This window comes from Alternaria viburni (assembly GCF_023758015.1).
Source record: "Alternaria viburni strain BMP 2772 chromosome Unknown scaffold_5, whole genome shotgun sequence".
NCBI classification, from domain to species: Eukaryota; Fungi; Ascomycota; class Dothideomycetes; order Pleosporales; family Pleosporaceae; genus Alternaria; species Alternaria viburni.
The window spans coordinates 496,769-514,638 of NW_026055774.1; the positions used below are offsets into that span (position 1 = coordinate 496,769).

General features: G+C 53.4%; 8 protein-coding genes across 8 annotated transcripts; 4 read left to right on the forward strand and 4 right to left on the reverse strand.

Annotated features, from left to right (window-relative positions):
• Positions 1 to 361: 361 nt before the first annotated feature.
• On the forward strand, positions 362 to 1,614 carry J4E79_003029 (uncharacterized protein; the record flags this gene model as incomplete). Its single annotated transcript, XM_049351925.1, has 3 exons — positions 362 to 660; positions 722 to 1,100; positions 1,153 to 1,614. 3 exons carry the CDS (start codon positions 362 to 364, stop codon positions 1,612 to 1,614), a joined length of 1,140 nt encoding a protein of 379 aa, XP_049213396.1.
• Positions 1,615 to 2,304: 690 nt separating this feature from the next.
• On the reverse strand, positions 2,305 to 3,530 carry J4E79_003030 (uncharacterized protein; the record flags this gene model as incomplete). The annotated part of the gene is made up of 2 exons (XM_049351926.1): positions 2,305 to 2,527; positions 2,626 to 3,530. The coding sequence occupies 2 exons, from the start codon at positions 3,528 to 3,530 to the stop codon at positions 2,305 to 2,307; spliced, it is 1,128 nt and encodes a 375-aa protein (XP_049213397.1).
• Positions 3,531 to 4,214: 684 nt separating this feature from the next.
• Positions 4,215 to 5,882, forward strand: J4E79_003031 (uncharacterized protein; the record flags this gene model as incomplete). The annotated part of the gene is made up of 1 exon (XM_049351927.1): positions 4,215 to 5,882. One exon carries the CDS (start codon positions 4,215 to 4,217, stop codon positions 5,880 to 5,882), a length of 1,668 nt encoding a protein of 555 aa, XP_049213398.1.
• Positions 5,883 to 6,346: 464 nt separating this feature from the next.
• J4E79_003032 (uncharacterized protein) lies at positions 6,347 to 7,402 on the reverse strand (the record flags this gene model as incomplete). Its single annotated transcript, XM_049351928.1, has 2 exons — positions 6,347 to 7,212; positions 7,261 to 7,402. 2 exons carry the CDS (start codon positions 7,400 to 7,402, stop codon positions 6,347 to 6,349), a joined length of 1,008 nt encoding a protein of 335 aa, XP_049213399.1.
• Positions 7,403 to 9,585: 2,183 nt separating this feature from the next.
• J4E79_003033 (uncharacterized protein) lies at positions 9,586 to 11,416 on the forward strand (the record flags this gene model as incomplete). Its single annotated transcript, XM_049351929.1, has 2 exons — positions 9,586 to 10,803; positions 10,859 to 11,416. 2 exons carry the CDS (start codon positions 9,586 to 9,588, stop codon positions 11,414 to 11,416), a joined length of 1,776 nt encoding a protein of 591 aa, XP_049213400.1.
• A 438-nt stretch (positions 11,417 to 11,854) lies between these two features.
• On the reverse strand, positions 11,855 to 12,593 carry J4E79_003034 (uncharacterized protein; the record flags this gene model as incomplete). The annotated part of the gene is made up of 2 exons (XM_049351930.1): positions 11,855 to 12,196; positions 12,267 to 12,593. 2 exons carry the CDS (start codon positions 12,591 to 12,593, stop codon positions 11,855 to 11,857), a joined length of 669 nt encoding a protein of 222 aa, XP_049213401.1.
• Positions 12,594 to 13,355: 762 nt separating this feature from the next.
• J4E79_003035 (uncharacterized protein) lies at positions 13,356 to 14,839 on the forward strand (the record flags this gene model as incomplete). Its single annotated transcript, XM_049351931.1, has 2 exons — positions 13,356 to 14,147; positions 14,198 to 14,839. 2 exons carry the CDS (start codon positions 13,356 to 13,358, stop codon positions 14,837 to 14,839), a joined length of 1,434 nt encoding a protein of 477 aa, XP_049213402.1.
• Positions 14,840 to 15,840: 1,001 nt separating this feature from the next.
• Positions 15,841 to 17,242, reverse strand: J4E79_003036 (uncharacterized protein; the record flags this gene model as incomplete). The annotated part of the gene is made up of 4 exons (XM_049351932.1): positions 15,841 to 16,189; positions 16,239 to 16,872; positions 16,920 to 17,162; positions 17,212 to 17,242. The coding sequence occupies 4 exons, from the start codon at positions 17,240 to 17,242 to the stop codon at positions 15,841 to 15,843; spliced, it is 1,257 nt and encodes a 418-aa protein (XP_049213403.1).
• Between the last annotated feature and the right edge of the window lie 628 nt (positions 17,243 to 17,870).

The following is a 17,870-nucleotide window of genomic DNA, read 5'->3' on the forward strand; positions in this document are numbered from 1 at the left end:
GGGCGGGTCCCACTCATTGGAGGATTTTCCGAAACAAATCTCCCCTGACCACACCCACGCACTGAACAAGCGTTGCTTCGAGCGACCAAGTCCTTCTCATCTCTTCCTCTTGCTCCCCACTTGGTGGAGGATCTCGAAACAATCCCTCATCTGTCAGTATGGAGAATCTTGAATCGGGAAATTATGATCCCGTCAAATGTAGATTCGATGTATCAGTAATTGGCTGGTGGCCAAGTCATTCACTCGTGTGTATCGTTACTAGGAATTCGTATATATGTGTGGCGTACCAAGCATGTAGGCCAAGCAACCAAGCACTTCACTCGCTCTTTTAAGCCTTTCTTCAAATCAAGCATCTTTCACAATGGTCGCCTTGACTCTTGGTATCTTCTTCACGTCGCTGGCGGCGTCCGCTGTGGCAGCCCCAGCCCCGGCCATCACTCCTGCACCCAAGCCCGAAGTCGTGAAACGTGCCTCCAGCTGCACCTTTTCGGGCTCCAACGGAGCTGCTGAGGCTTCTAAGTCGCAGTCATCATGTGCTACCATGGTCCTCTCGGACGTTGCTGTTCCTTCAGGCACTACTCTGGACCTCTCCAGCTTGGCTGACGATACCACCGTCATCTTCGAGGGTACCACCACTTGGGGCTACAAAGAGTGGAAAGGGTAAGCAATATCCCAGTACAAATGTATGAGACACGCACTGACTTCATGAACCAACTCTCAGACCTCTACTTGACATTCGTGGAACCAAAATCACTGTCAAGGGTGCCGAGGGATCCGTCCTCGATGGTGACGGCGCTCGTTGGTGGGACGGTGAGGGTGGAAACGGCGGAAAGACGAAGCCCAAGTTCTTCTCCGCACACAAGCTCACCGACTCCTCCATCACTGGCATTACCATCAAGAACCCTCCCGTTCAAGTAGTCAGTATCAACGGATGTGACGGTCTCACCATTACCGACATGACCATCGATGCCTCGGAAGGCGACAAGGACGAGCAAGGTCACAACACGGACGGTTTCGACATTGGCTCGAGCAGCAACGTCATCATCGACGGTGCAAAGGTTTACAACCAGGATGATTGTGTTGCCGTGAACTCTGGTACCGTATGTATCCCCTGGCGGTTGAGATAATGACACCCGCTAACAATACGGATAGGATATCACCTTCAAGAACGGCCTCTGCTCTGGTGGACACGGTCTCTCCATCGGCTCTGTCGGTGGTCGTGACGACAACACGGTCGATACGGTTACCTTCTCGAACTCCGAGATCACCAAGTCCGTCAACGGCGTCCGCGTTAAGGCTCGCGCTGGCACGACCGGCAAGATCAACAAGGTCACCTACGAAGACATTACCCTGTCTGAGATTTCCAAGTATGGCGTCCTCATTGAACAGAACTACGACGGTGGTGACCTCCACGGTGACGCTGATACTGGCGTCCCCATCACCGGTTTGACGCTCGACAACGTCACTGGTGATGTCTCCAGCAGCGGCTACGACGTCGTCGTTACCTGCGGAAAGGGTTCCTGCACTGGCTGGACCTGGACAGATGTTTCCGTAACTGGCGGCAAGACCTACGACAAGTGCTCCAACGTACCCAGCGTTACCAAGTGCTCGTAAATGGTAGTTGTAGCCTTTTGTGGTGATGGCTTGAGCCTTTCTCATCTGGGGTGACGCACATTTCATTTTCGGTTCTGGCATGTCGTCAGAGCTTCGCAGTCATTCCTTTTGCTGCGCTGTAAATATCTTTTCTCTTTTGCATCTTTAGAAGACCGCAATATACTCTTATTTTGAAACTGAATGTGCGACGAGTACCTTCCACGAGTGAACGTGTATTTGATTTGATGTAGCGACGACCGTGTCGGATTTGTGAATGTTTGGCCATACGAGACCGTGCTCATGGTTTCTACTGTCAGCGGCGGAGCCGGGCCTCGTAGAACTGGGCGGATAAGCGACATGTCGCGAGATGGAATCCCAGCATGACTGAGATTCAGTTCGCACGTTAACCAGCGCATCTAAAATTGGAAAGAACCTTAAGTACATTTCCTGTATCAAATCAAGTTGCCTTGGTTGCATTGGCACACTGTTCTAGATGTTGATGCGCTACGTCATGCCCCCAAGCTTCCGGTCGTGAAGCCGACGCTAGAGCGGCTCGCGGCGGCAGCCACACCAACGCGCGCGTTTCCATCCCTTGTCACCAACTTGACGCGTTAACGAGACGCGTCAAAATGTACCTCAATTTCATTATCAGCCTGGACGAAACGCTACTTGGTCTCCATCATGTTTACCACACTCCTGAACTTCACCCGGCTAATGCGAATTCGTGTACCTTGCTTCTTCCAAACCTCTCCTCCCAGAGATCTTCTCATTGATCCCATAGCGATGTAGTGCCTCTTCCGAGCCGAAGTACTTCACGGTTTCCGTTACGAGCTTCGCGACTGCCACGACCTCATCTTTTGCATCCGGTGTGGCCTCTTGCAATGTTCGACTCAGTCTCTTCAGATTCTGGATTTGCAGCTCAATGGCGTCTAGGCTGGAATGAATGATGAAGCTTAAGGTTTCTGTAGGGTCTGGTTCACCGCTGATATTCTAAGTCAGAGAAGTTTCCGTCGACGTCTCGAAAGCACATACCTGTCGTCATCTCCGTCCTCGAATAACGTCTCGTCGTCGATCTCAGGAAGCTTCTTGAACTTCAGGTCCCTTGGCTTGGCCTGGGAGCAAGCGTCGTTCAATGCTGCCACCAGATACAACAGGCGGTCTAGGCTCCGCGATGCGGCGTCCACGACTTCTCTCTTACGCGGGTCTACCTTAGCCATACCGTCGAGATTCGCAAGATGAGCCCACACTTGCAGATCGAAAGCAAAAGCTTTAGTGTGTTCTACTATCTTGTCGAACGTGAGATCTTGAGGTTCCGCAGCCTCAACATCCATGTATGGAGAACACGTGCTACTGATCTGGTCCAGTTTGTTTTGTAGCGTCGCATACTGGTACTGAAGCTCGGGTCGTGCAGTGGGTGATCTTGGGCTAGCGCTCGGGCTTCGCTTCGCCCTAAAAGCCTGACCGTTTGTGGGCAATGGCGGATTGTCCTGGTGGATTTCCACTTTGATGCTTGGTTTCTTCTGGTGCTGCGGCTTGCCTTCGTACCTTACAGGTAGTTGACTTGACAGGACTGGCTCGTTGGTCAAATCGTAGCCAGAAACTGGTATCGCGCTGGGCCGGACCTCCTGAGTGTTGTACCGTCGTTCTGACCTTCTGTCCCTTTGACCAGCTTCTGAACTCGATCGCATCCTCCCAGTAGTTTCGAAGACGGGGACGCCGAGTCGGTCAGGCGTTGTAGGAGAGTTAGCAATTCGTGGAGATGAGGCTGTACCATGCCGACTGTCATGATAGCGTTTCATTTCTTGTTCGCGACTCCTTCGATCCCATCTCGCCTTTTCTTCTATGGTATCAACGTAGCCTCCTGAGCGCGACCGAGTATGACTGGGATTCCTATGACGTTCGTCGACTTCTAGGAAGTCGGTTGAGATGGTCGCCATCGCACGGAGTCGCAACGAATGGAGGAATGGAGATGATCAACAGCTTTTTACGTGGTACGAACAAAGGCAGGTATGTGTCTATAGCGAAGAAACCTGCTGCTGTGGTATGCATGGAACGTTCTGTCCGGTACTGCACCCAGTGTCAAGAGAAATTTGTCAGTGGGGTCGAGAACTCAACGGAAATGAAAAGATGTAGGAACGCCACGCTCATAAGAACAGTGCGACCCAATTGCCTGATCAGGCAGCTGACTTCAGACGCCTTTGGGGGCCGTTGGGGGCTGAGCACCACCAAACGGTAACGTCACCCCTGTGCCGCTATGCATGGAGCCAATTCCGACCAATGTCACCTCAATACCCCACACCAATGCCGGCGAGCTGATGTTCGCATCTGTTCAGCCGCAATAGTTCGTGGGTCATGAGGCCGCCCATTTAATGTCGAAAATACATCAGGCCGCCGCCTTGAAAAGATGGCCCAGCCCCCATCCGACCGCGCTGATATCCTGGACTCGCACTACATCTTACACGAAATTGCACCATACAGTTCCTGCGCTCGGCAGCTGTTGCTGTTACACGACTCAAAGTTTTCCCGACTGTGCCGCACGCGAGTTTACTGCTCCTTAGCGTCATAGAAGATACATATCAACCGCATCTTCAACGCGACCCAACACTCCAGCTGGACGAGCCATGGCTGAAGTTCTTGGCGTTATCTCTGGCCTCTATACAGCAGGACAGGCTCTACATACCTTTGCCCTTGAAATCAGACAATGGAGACGACTATCCGAACGACTCTTCGACATCAAGGAAGGGCTTGACTTTGCGAAACTATCTCTAGACAGCTGGCAACAGAAATACGACATCCAAGTGCATCGACCCGATGTTCACACCAGGATCCTGTTTGGAAAAGAAGGGCACGAAAGGATTACAGCCACAATCGGTACTGTGAATGTGATCACCGGAAGTATCAAGACCGACATCAAACGAGTCAGGGGCCTTGCTCTTAATTTCGAGTCCAGGAGAGGATATTATGGAGAAACTCAGCACTTGAGTAACGAGGATCGGGTCAAGGAGTGCCTTTGGAGAATTCGCCACAACACCACATGGTCGCGCAGATTCGAGTTGAGCGTCCTTGGAAAAGCGAACGATCTAGAAGAGCGTCTCAGGCGATTGTATCAAAAGCTTACCATGCTCGAACGTTTTACCGACTTTTACCTCGAGCGAGAGCACGCAGAGATCTTCTCGGAAGTCAAGCGACTCCCTGGACGGCGAGTGATAATCAAAGTCGGAGACGGAAGGACGGATACGATACAGAGCAGGGTTCTGGACGCTGTTCGCGCCCAAAAAGATGCTGAGCGATTACATCGATGCAGCGACTCCAGCCCGAACAATCGACTACATCTCGGGTTATCCATCCCTCGCATTCATAAGCGCGACTTCGCGTTCTTGCTCAACATGAATGGGGCAAGCCATGAGATCATCGTCCATCCTGTGACCCTTAAGACTATCTACGAACCAGCTTTGGTGCCGAAGAATTTCGCTACTGCTGTGTCAAGTCTCATGAACAGGACGCAGGATGACTGCTACATGATACCTCCTTTGTCAACATCAGCAGGCTTCACGGTCAAGAATCCACCAACAAACCTTCTCTCTGACTTGCAGTACAAGGAAGCCCTATCGAGTGTGATTCGCGATCAGAATGTCTACCTCGGCTCACAAACGCTATACTCTCAAGACCAGAATGCGATAGCGACTGGCATCGCCCAAGGCTGTTTCCGATTGATAGGAAGCCAATGGTTGTCATTCCTCGACTGCTCGAATGTACGTTGGCGGAGAACGAAGGATGGGAAGTGGGCTAGCATGCTGACCGCAGCGCCTGGCTCCTCGATGACAACACGTACCCTGAACCAATGCTACCAAATGAATCGCCAAAGGAGAGATGATCGCGATCTCTCCAAGCACATCCAAATCTTCCGCATCGGACTCGTCCTCGCCGAGATAGCGCTCAAATCACCATTTTCGTACATTGATCTTGACACGGCGACCCATAAGACACGCTTGTACATCAACGATGGCGAGGAGGTCAGTGCTCACGATGTCGCATCGCAGGTCGAGTTGAGGAGCAACATGTTATTGGGAAACATGGTGTTTTTCTGCCTTAATGTACTGCAAGACAATGATGTTATGGCGGAGAAGAGCATCGAAAGTAGCTATTATCAGGATGTACTCGGGCCGGCGGGAGAGCTGGAAAGGTTCTTCGGGGCTGACAGGCGAAGAGGTGGCTTGAGTCCAGGCTCGAGCCCAATGGGGAGTGGAGCGAACACGCCAAGATCAGCTGGGAGTTCATATGTGTATTGATGTTGCGCTCGCTTTTGCATCGTGTTTTTCTTTTGAGACCTCCGCTCCATAGTGTTATCCGATGTACTTTCCGCGTCATCACATACCATTTTAATGTAACAATATCCTTGAATGACGTTAAAGTATGGAACGAGGAGTACATTCCGATGAACGCAAGCAGCTGAGTAGTGAGCACCAACACTAGTGGTATTCAGCTGCCGAGTAGCGCGGACTTCAAGAATCAACACTGGTCAGCCGTGGCGCCGTAGCTAACACTGGAGAACACAAGATACTAGTGATGACTGAGTAGTGTTTCGAGCGAGGCGCCGTGAATGGGAGATGTAGCTTCCTGTTGAGCAATTGGTGAGACGATCAGAGACAGGTGTGCCAGGCTAAAGCACCGCGTTGAATTTGTACCAAGACGCCTTCGCTATGCATTAGATACCAGGTAAGACATGAGAAACTTCTTCCGCAGACTGTTCGTCTTAGACAGCGAAGCTCTGCTCATCCTTTCTTGGCCCTAGTCCTCTCTTCACACCGTCCTTCAAACTCTCCCAGTTTACACCATCTATCCTGCGTCCGCGTGTGCCCATATCAGACGCAACATCAGCCAGCTTGCCGGTAGCAATCCTGCGCATCATGACCAGATCTTGTGCGCTCTGGAAGGTCCTGCCCCTGCCCTCGGTCAGGAACTTCTCGATGAACTCCTCTTCGTCTTCACTGAACGGCAAGCCCGCCAGCTCAAACGCCTTAGCGTCTCGCGTGTACATCTCGTGTTCGGGGTCCTGAGACCAAGGTTGGTGATCCAGCGTCTGCTCAACGAGGATCTCTAGCAGTGGTCGCTGCTCGTACTCCGGTCTGCTGTGAATCCACTGGTACATCTCCGTAACATTGCGACCTGCAAGGTATTTGGCGAACTCGTCCCTGGTCTTCTGATCCTCCAGCGGCGGCCGTACACAGTTGTAGTATGCTAGTGCCAGTATATCATCTTTTGGATCCCTTGCCATGCCCATGCTGCTCACTTTATCCTGCCCCGTCAAGAGGGTGTACATGATCTCGTCGGGAAAGGTAGGTATTATGCCGGGGTATGTAAGGTGTCCGACGGCGGTCGCGAATTGGAGGTGGTCGAGGAACCAGAGTCCTTCAACGAATGTCCAGAATCGCTTCTCGAGGTGTACGTCTTTCGCGAACGATTCAGCTAGCTCTGTCGCTTCGTGGTGTTGCGCCGATAAATCTTTGAGTAGGTAGAACACAAGACAGTGCTTGTTGTGTAGTGTTGTGTTGGAGGAGATTATGCGCTGATGGAGCTCTTGAAGCTGTTGTGAGCTTTTGGGCGGGTACATCTTGCTTCCTGTACCCAATTAGCATTTGGCGAGGCCCAACACTGTGCGCGACTTACCCTTGATGTTTAGGAGTGTCAGTAACCGTTCGAAGAAGGTGCGCCCACCGAGCGCAGTCCGGTATGATTGGATCTCTTGAACAAGGCCATCGTTGTAGTGAAGATTGCGATATACCGCGTCGAAGTCCTCAATGTCGAGCATGTTTATGGGGGAGCGAGTTTTGCTGGGGTGAAGGTAGTCGGGGTCTGTTGCGCGCGAGGTTCTCGATGGATCATTGGGTCCCGAGGTCGCGCACGTCGATGTTTCCGGCCGCCGCGCGGTCACGTGGACTCTTTGAATGCTTGGCGCCAAGTCCATCACGATGTCAGGAGCGAGGCCACACAGCAGCCAGACGTTCTTGAAGCTCGCAAGTTTGATACTCAATATGTCTGTAATTTCTAAAAACCATAAGGCTTAGCGAGAGTCGTAGGATATCATTGATTGGTTGACGCGCCCAACAGTTCGTTCTGCTGGTTGGCACTACGTCCAGCAGACTGCATGATAATAGCTCTGCAGTATGCGTGCCCAGTCATGCTATACAGAGCGATATCTCGTTGCACAGGGCGTGAGCGTAAGTCTTATGGCAGCATCTAGGTGTCGTCCCCGAGCATATCAGAATGCATGCATGACCAGATCAACAGACGTAAATCGCATGAAGATATCGAGGTAGGTATTGGGGGACTTCATATAAGCCATCGGCGATGATACTGATGAAGGGCATAAGTCTCAAGTGACTGACACGCGTCAATACAAGCCATACACATCATGCCATGGCTGTCGTCCTCTCCCGGTCGATGGATCGTATGACCCGAATTGCAGCATGCATGGTAATGTCTCCTCCTCGGCAATAACAAACAGCGATGTCGGTTCTACGCTTTCCGAAAGTCCGGATGTACTGTATGTAAAGATATGTCAGACACTTGGCGTTCAGTATCAGATGATGAAGAATCGCTGTCGAAGAAGGTATAGTTGCGAGGTCCAAGCGAATGGATGCCCGCTGGCCCCACATCTTTCGCATGTTCGCGATTTACACCTCGTAGGATCGGTGACAGATTTGCATCAAGTGCGCTTATTGAGTATTTCGAGCGCTAGGCAGAAACTTGGAGGTCTGAGTCAAAGCCGGGGTCGCAGAGCCCAGTGCTGCCTTCAACGTCGACATTTCTTGATTGTAATGTTGCGTCAGAATGGAAGTGAGGCGATCTTGAATATGCGGATAAATACTCCGAAACGAGTTTTGCGGCTCTAGAACCTTATCTAGTTGCGAAACAATCTTGAACCTTCGGGTTGAGGCACCATGGCATGATGTCTTCTCGTCAAGTTTCTGTCACATTGAGCCACAGGTGTGTCAGCCCGGGACTGGCCGGATGCCAGCAAAACACATGGAAATCGGAGCTTGATCATCTTGCGGTCTGCGCGTAGGATTATATCCGCCTCTAGCGTGCATTGCCAAGAGAAAACAAAGCTTGAGTGGATTAGAGACATGGCGCAGGTGACTATGGTTGATGTAAGCACCAATGATGTCTTTCGTGAGTGTGTAGCTCGGACAAAGCCTGGAGATAGCGGTGGTTGAATTTTTGCAAAATCGCGAAGGAAAACTGGGATATGACAGGCGCGCGGTCTTAGCTTCCGACGTACCCTAGACAGGGTGGTGAAGATCGCATGTGAATCTTCGATTCGAGCGCAAGTCGAGTGTGGGAGGCCGAGACGGATGGTCGTTGTCACCGGAATCCGATGCAGGCGCTTGTATATCCGCCTTGTCGCAGGCATGGCGTGACACACTCACTGAGTCTGCGACGAATTCAAAGGCGACGAGGCCGTTTCAATTGTCAGGCCAAAGTCGCCGTAGGTTTCAATGTCATGATGAGATAGATGCAGCCACAACCTTAAGACTAACATGGCGAACTTTGCCGGGTGGATTGCTCGCAAAATCCCATTAGCGGTGGCTGACGGAATGGCCCTCTGTCCGTGCTTGCCCGGACCCACGCCGCGCCTGACAATCACATCCGACGTCACAGCCAACGAAGAATGCCATGCGATCGGATGGGTTTCGCAGCTGACAAACTCTTGTCGCAATGACTTGCTCAAACTTCTTGTTCCGAAACTTCCGGAAACAATATAGATGCGAGCTAGGCCCATGGCGCTGGCGGCCACATGCATTGAAACATTTCTTCCTGTTACATCTGCTGTCTCCCTTGAATCCCTCATCTTCTTGTTGCTTTGACAGCGCATCCTGAAGTACTGTAGCCATTCATACGACTGGTCTGCGTCTTGCTATTTCAGTTGTCTGAGCTTTGCGCAATACATTTCACCTGAACAACTCTAATCCTTCTCTGAACACAACATACATGCCGGATCGCAGGAGTTTGACGATAGCCACCGCGGCGCTGCTAATCGGGCTCTTACCGTTGGCAGCTGCGCATGGCGATAGCAAGGAAATGGACATGAGCGCACATGATATGCCGAAGGCGCAACCGCAAGACAATGGCTTTGAAGGTTATTGGAGTTTATCGGAGCATGCTTCGCTTATGTACTGGCACATAGGGCTTGAGATCCTGGCCTGGATTGTCATCTTGCCAATCGCAGTCATGTTTAGCATCGCTCGCTCAAGATATACTCTCCCCTCGCAAATGATCTTCCTCGCCACCAATGCGTTCGCGCTCGTACTCGGCCTCGTATACGACCACAAGACACCGGAGATGTACGCAGGAAATGCACACAGCAAGATGGGATGGGCCATCACCTGGATCGCTTCGGCATGGGTGTTCGTGGCTCTGATCCAGGCCTACGCTGGTAGGTCAGAGTTTCACTCGAAAGCGGACGAATTTGCGGAGCCAATGACGACCGCCAATATGCTCAGATACGAGCGCGTACACGACGAAGAGGCTGTCGCGCCGTCGCGATGGTCAGGGGATTCGGGGCAGGGCACAGAGCGGAACTCGGCTTCTCTGTATGATCCCTCTCAGTCCCCCAGCGTGGAGTCTGAGAACCAGCAATTCGCTCCCCCTCTTCGAAGATCCACACATGACGACGACTCTTTCGGTAACGACGACGACAGCGACGACGAGAAGCGCGGCTTCCTTCGCAACACCTCGGTGGACAATTTCTTCTCTCGCAGCGTGGCGCGCTTCGCAGTTGGTCGGACACTCAAGGCAATTCGCTTCCTCTACGTTGCCATCGAGCGCACAATCTTGGTACAGGGTTTCGCGGCGATTGTAAGTGGCGCCATCGTCTACGGCGGCATCGGAAGAGGAGGAGCGGTTTTCAACGTCCTGGCGCACACAGTAAAAGGAGGGATCTTCTTTCTATACGGCTTCCTTACCTTGGGTCGATGGATGGGTGCATTTGCAGATTTCGGATGGGCCTGGAACGTGAAGCCACCGAAGGAAGTCGTCGGTCGTCGGAGAGCGGCACTACCGTCGGCAGAGTTTACCGAATCCTTCGTCATCTGGCTATACGGCTGCACAAACGTCTTCCTCGAACACCTGGCTGCGTGGGGCGATGCATGGACTGCACAAGATCTGGAACATGTTTCGATTTCGGTGATGTTCTTTGGTGGTGGTTTGGTGAGTAAAGGTCGCTCCTTCCTTTTCTGTGTAATATCGCTGACATTCTTCCTAGTTGGGAATGTGCATCGAATCGACTAAGGTACGCGACCTTCTTAACAGCGGAGTCGTTGCCTCTCAAGCAAGCTCGCTACAAAACGAGTCCTGGAAGCAGCCTAGCCAATATCGCTTTTCGATGAACCCACTCCCGGCCCTAATCATTATGTTACTCGGCAAGATGATGAGCTCTCATCATCAGAGCTCAATGGTCTCGACTATGATCCATACCCAATGGGGCAGCATGTTCATGGCCTTTGCTCTTGCCCGCGGTCTTACCTACATCACCCTATACATCTCACCGCCGACTTCGTTTCTGCCATCCCGGCCGCCTACGGAAATCGTCACCGCATTTTGTCTGATATCGGGTGGTATCACCTTCATGGTCAGCAACAAGGACACGGTCGCAGCTCTGGAATCGTACAACCTCGACGCTATGTTCATCTTCACGGTTGTCATGGGCCTTACCGCGCTGCTCATGGCTTGGACGACTGTAGTGATCGCTATCAAGGGATGGGCTCTACGCAAGGAGAGCAGCAGCCAGTACGCAAAGGGTCTTGCTGGAGTATTGGCGTAGGCGACATTTTTACGAGATACCCTTGATCGATCGACCGGTCACGATTTTCTTATCTAGGAAGTGGAACTTCCACTTGATACCCTATATTTCCTCTTTATGACTTTGACGCTTTATTTTTTTGGTTTAATGGGTTTGGTCGCAGTATACCCCTTTCTTAAGGAAGACGACAGCGTGGATAGCTGCACCTAATACCTGTTTTTTTCTAGACCGGTGGTAATGAAGGTCATCTTGGATTAATGAGCTTCTTAGGACGAAGGGATCATGGTAGTAATAGACGGATGGTGACTCTGGAAGTTAATACTAGGTTGCACCACAGTTAGCAATGTAGCCATGCAACCCCTACACGATGTGGGATAATAGAACATTCATAGAACAAGCTTCCTCATTGCCATGAAAATTGTACTCAGCGAGACATCACCATAGATTTGTCCGACGTTCTCAACGTGCTCCGCGACCACGTCCAGCGACACCTCTTGCTATGCCTGTACCACCCCTGGTTCCTCTAGGTGCACCGCCGCGTGTAGGTATACCACCCCGTCCGCCTGCTCGTGGTATTCCCCCTCTTCCTCTAGGTACGCCACTTGTTCTCGTAGCCGGTGCTGGCGTTTGTGGGTTCTGGAATTTGGAGTGGATTTTGCTACTCGGCGGGTTGTCGACGAATGAAGTGTCGGTCGTTAAGAACGTGGCTTCCATATCTTCTGGGCCTTGAGAGCGATTCAGGTTTGCGGCACCTTGGTCAGGTTGGTTCTGTGGGCGCTTGAAGGATTCTGGAACAGGAGCCTAGTGACGAGTCAGTACCATCCCGCGTTCTCTCTCCTCTGTATCTTCTCTTCAGTCTCCCATCACTCACCTCCGGGAAGTCTACGCAGAAAGCATTCATGTTCATTCCATACAGAAACCCCGCAAAACTCTCTGAGAAACGTGCCAGGCTCTCGTGCATAAGTTGCAATTGCAAGAAGTTTTGCTCAAGGTCTGCCATGGCGTCGCTCAACTCGGCGAATCCATCCTGTAAGCCTTCAAGCGCGTTGCCAGATGCCGAAGCAGCGCGACCGCGTTGGGATGAGTCGCGTAATGAGGAGCGGGAAGACGGGCGGAGGGGCGTGGTCGGACGTGATCGTGGTGATTTGCTGCGTGTGCGCCGGTACGAGGGTGTTGTTGTGGGTGTTGTGGACGCCATGTTTGCACGGTGGTAGATGTATCTCCTTGTAAATCTGGTAGCACAGTCGCGCAATTGCAGTCTGGTACTGTGACGCCTCTGAGATCTTGAAACGCGGTCCTAGTTCGGGAGCTTGATACGAAGTAAACAGTACCCCACACGCAGGGCAATCGCGCTAAGACCAATTGGTCGATGATGCCATTGTTCTTGCTTCCAAAAGTACGCCTCTCTGTATGTCTCCGGATACTTTGTGTTCAGCAAACTATCACAAGACGCACTTGCCCGCAGCTTGCTCTAAGGCGTCCCGCTGCTGCATTCTGTACGTAGATCGCGGCTACATATTCGTCCGACGTATCCGGAAAGCTCTGCCGACGTCACACTAAGCAGACGCGAGCAGTTGCCATAACGAGGCTCAGCTCAGCGACCTGACACTTTTCCATGTTGCCTCGCGCACAGCCCCTACGACGACTTCTGCACACCTCTACACCCAAGCGTCCACTATCTGTGTATAACCCAAAGCATCGCGGCGCCCCACCTGCCCCCTATAGCTCTACGAATCCGGTCACACGCGCAAACCTACTACATCACAGTCGGCGAAGCACGGCACCGGCACCTCACAAGACAAGCGGACTCAACCTGTGGACTGTAGGAATAGTCGCTGGCATTGCAATTGGCGGCGTGCTACTCGTCCCCTTCGTACAGAGCTCTTCAGAGCCCAAGACAGCCAGGAAATCCACCCCGACTCATTTCAACACCGCAGACCTCACAGACTCTTACCTCGTCATGGCACCAAACACCCCCGCCGGGCGACCGGGAACCCTCACACCCGAAGAAGACAAGAAGCTGCGCGAGCTATGGGGGATCGTTATGAAGGTTTTCGGCGTGGAAGCGGGGTCGGAAGCTGCGAGCACGGTCGATGAGGTCGCATCACCGACCACAAGTGAGGCGGCAGCGGACGGCAAGAAGGACAAGAAGAAGAGCCGATTGAACGTGTTCAAGAGGAATAAGGGCGAGAAGGGCGCAGACGACAAGGCGTCGACTGCTTCGACAGGCTCGACCCCGTCAGACATTAGCAGGCTGTCGATATCCGCCGATGACGACAAGTTCGGCCAGACCGCAGAGTTCAAGGCAGCGATCGCCAACATTCCCCCAGAGGAGCTGCGAAGGACCTTCTGGATGATGGTCAAGCACGACCACCCCGATGCTCTCCTTCTCCGATTCCTCCGCGCACGGAAATGGGACGTGGAGAAGGCGCTAGTCATGATGATCTCTACCATGCAGTGGAGGTTGAACGAGATGCATGTCGACGACGACATCATGAAGAACGGAGAGCTCGCCGCTGCGCAAACTACCAGCGACGATGCTAAGACAAAGAAGAACGCGGAGGACTTCCTGACACAGCTGCGCATGGGCAAGAGCTATCTACACGGATTGGACATTGAAGGAAGGCCGATGTGTTTTGTTCGCGCGAGGTTACACAAAGCCGGCGAGCAGACGGAGGAAAGTCTGGAAAGATTCACCGTCTACACTATTGAGACCGCACGCATGCTGTTGAGGCCTCCGATTGACACAGCCGTAAGTCTATTCTCTTCTCCGGATTGTGTGCAATGATTAACCGAATACAGACTATCGTCTTCGATATGACCGACTTCTCCATGGCCAACATGGACTACACGCCGGTAAAGTTCATGATCAAGTGCTTCGAGGCCAACTACCCCGAATCGCTTGGCACCGTTCTCGTCTACCGAGCGCCCTGGGTCTTCAACGCTGTGTGGAGTATCGTCAAAGGCTGGTTGGACCCCGTCGTTGCCGGCAAGGTGCACTTTGCAAAGACGATCGACGATCTCAGCAACTACATCCCAAAGTCGCAGATTCCAACTGAACTAGGTGGAGAGGAGAAGTGGGAGTACAAGTTCCCAGAGCCCGTGCCAGGTGAGAACGACAAGATGGCCGAAGAGAAGCCAAAGCAGGAGCTGCAAAGCGAGAGGCAACAGATCGTCGACAATTACGAGACTTCCGTGCTGGAGTGGGTACACACCGGTGAGGGTGCGCCAGCGGACGAGAAGAGGAAAGAAAGGGATAGCATTGCCGAACAGCTGAGGCAGAACTACTGGAAGCTGGACCCGTATGTTCGAGCTCGCTCACTGTACGACCGTATGGGTGTCCTCCAGAGCGAGGGCAAACTAGACTTCTACGGCCAAACCCCAGCGCCCGCCGCAGCCGCAGCGCCAAAAGCAACAGAAACCAGCGCCGACGATCTCGACTAGGACTCGAAAGCCCAGCTACTCCGGCGGTACAGCACCTTCAACACTTTGGCCGACGCTTCGAAACAACCATAATCCCTTTCCCCTTCGTGGCATTCACTATGTTGGTTTGGTAAACGGCCGGTTTAGCACACCATCGCTCTAATGTGTAGTCCTGAAAACAAACTCTCTGTATAGAACTCCACATCCCATCCCCTTTGATAGCCTTCGTCTCGTAAAGTTGCAGTTAACCCCTACCTAATAATATCTACCATTCGCCTTGTACCAACCAAGTACTAAAACCCCCACACCGCCGCCTGCTTTTGCCTTCCCCCTTCTTCCTTTACCGCCTCACTACGTTTCAATCCTCTCCGGTGAAATGCGCGCCCCATACTACGGGGCTTCCCTGCGTGTGCACTGTTCATTCGATGACGGCCCAAACTTCCGATCGCGACTCGATGCACTAGCACGACTGACGTCATGTTCCTGCATCGGAATAAACGTGACGCTTACTTCTTCTGCTTGCCCTTGGGACTCTCGGTATGTGCTTTTTCTCCTTTTTCCGGCTCGGCTCCTGGGCCTGAGCTAGAGGGTTAGTCGGGCGGTTGCAGGTTCCGTGGTGCTGCTAGCACGGTTGTGATGGGCCAGGCTTTATCGCAACGTCGCGGTGTTTTTGGCTGGGTGCGCTGCGCTGCTGTGGGTGGCTCCGGGGGGAAAGAGCTCAGGCTCGTTCCGGATAGGTGCCGTGGAGATCTTCGTAGATCTACGTCTTAGAACTGGGAATGTTATGGTGTTGATGTTTCGCTTGGGATGGAAACGTTACTGTTGGTGTTTAAGATTGGACGCGCGCTTGTGAAGTTGGTGTCGTGACATACGGCGCTCAAATTCGATAGTTTGAAGTTTGGTGTGGTGCTGAGGCGTGACAACTGAACACAAATAACGGCATGAGTAAGCGTGCGCGTGAAGGTGAGACCTGATCCTATGCATAATATTCGTACTGTAGATTTACATGCTATACAAACGCTCTATGAGGTGACTTTAAGATCTCTGCCTTCTCTCGTCCGATGGCTCTCGTGGTTGGCCACTTCGTCCAGTTTGGTGGCCATTTCATTGGCATCCTCTAAGCCCGTGTCTATCGGTCCCGCTGCTTCGTCGACTTGCTCCAGGGGGACATTCGTACCCATCCGTCCTACAGATCTGCGTTCGGGTCTCACGCTTTCTGCACTCTTGGCATCCACATCTGTGCTGGTTAATGTCAAGCCTTGTGCTGGGCGGTAGGTGATGCGGCCTTCAGCGGCGGCCGCAAGCCGTTGCTTTTGGCCGGTTTCTCCGGCACGACCTAGGACGCCAGCGATGACTTGTATGCAGCGTAGACTGTGATGTGTTAGCCTGAAACAGTAGCCGCTGGTGGGAGATGTTTTACCTGTCGTCGTTGGCAGGGATGGGGTACGTGACCCAGGTGGGGTCCGCGTTGGTGTCAATGACGCCGATGGTGGGAATGTTGTTCAGCGCACACTCGTGCAGCAGGACGTAGTTCTCGAGGGGATTCATGCAGACGACCAGGTCGGGCCGGAGGACAGATCGGTCGAAGAGCTGCTCTTCGAAGCCGGAGACCTCCTCGTCGAACTCATTCACGACCTTGGTCTTGCACCTGCCGAGAATTTGCTGGCCGTTGGTGATGCTTCCTGGGATCCAGCGCTCGAACAGGTGGTATCCTTTGGCTAGCTCCGCAGCGCGTGCTACTGCCCTATCCTGCCCGTCGCGCGTGCCCACGAACAAGATCATGCCTCCCCGCCGCGCAACTTCCTGCACGACCTTGGCGGACCGCCGCAAGTGGGCTGCAGTGACTTCGAGCGAGATGATGTGGACGCCTTGCCGTATGCCGTGGATGTAGCGTGCGTTTGCGGGGTTCCATAGGGAAGTGACATGGCCTTGGTGGGCCTCGGAGGCGAGGAGCAGTTCGAGGGTCACGTCGGCGGGCGATGGGGGGTGGTTCAGGAGGGAGTGCGGTTGGTAGTGCGGCTCGATCTGAGTTCCTAGATGTCCCATCTGCTTGGCTACGGATCGTCAGCAGGGTGGAGTCAGGATGGGGCGGCGGTCGTACACTGCTGCTTGTACATGTAGTACTGCTCAGCGACATCGTCGGAGGCGGACTCGGAGGTGCCATGGGTCTCGGGGTCGACGGAGGGGATGGGCTGCTGGAGGTGGGTGTTGAGCTGGGCCTCTATCGACTGGATCTGCTTGAGACTGTTGTCGGTAGCGGCCTCGATCGACTCGGTCTCGGTGGAGAGAAATCGCTGCAGCGGGCGGAGCGGCTGGCGGGAGTGTCGTGCGAGCGCCCGGGGGGCTATCGATGGTGTTAGTATGTGCAGTCATGTCCAATTGACGTCTCCTACCACTGCGCGCTGCGATGCTCCTCAGTATCATTTTGCCGTCGCGTGCAGTCGGCGCTGTCGCTCCAAAAACTCTCGAGCCGGGGCATGCCAAGCACCCGCCAAGCTAGCCCAATTGGGCCACCCTGCAGGCCAGCCCATCCTCCAGTGTCAGACCGATAACGAGCCTCAGGCGATTGCCGTCATTGTCAGATCATGTGTGCCAGTCAGGACCGCAGCGAGGGGGGCTGCGTGCATCGGTCCCACCGGTAGGGCAGAGCATGGCAAAGTGCAAAATACCATAGCTGGTCCCTGCTTGCAGAGTCGCTTGCCTCTTGCTTATCCCATGCCGCTCCGCCTGTGCTCAGAGAGTGCTTGTGCCCGGGCTGCCCCCGATAATTGCTCGCGTGAAGCCACTGACATGCTTCCGTCATCTTCTGCAGCTATCCCGCACGCGGCCTTTTGGCTTGGCACCTAGCGCATTCCACTGACGCTACACATGCTCGCTCTTCGCATCCCAACTTCACCCGCCCAATCTGCCCCAGACGACTCCCCGTCCTGCTGCACTGCACCCAGGCCGAGGAGCCCCCCCCATCTGTCGCCGCCCCCGGATGTCGCTTGTCAGACGCTGCACGCCCCGCCGCCGCGACTCCAACATCACCAGCGAGACAAGCGATAGCGCA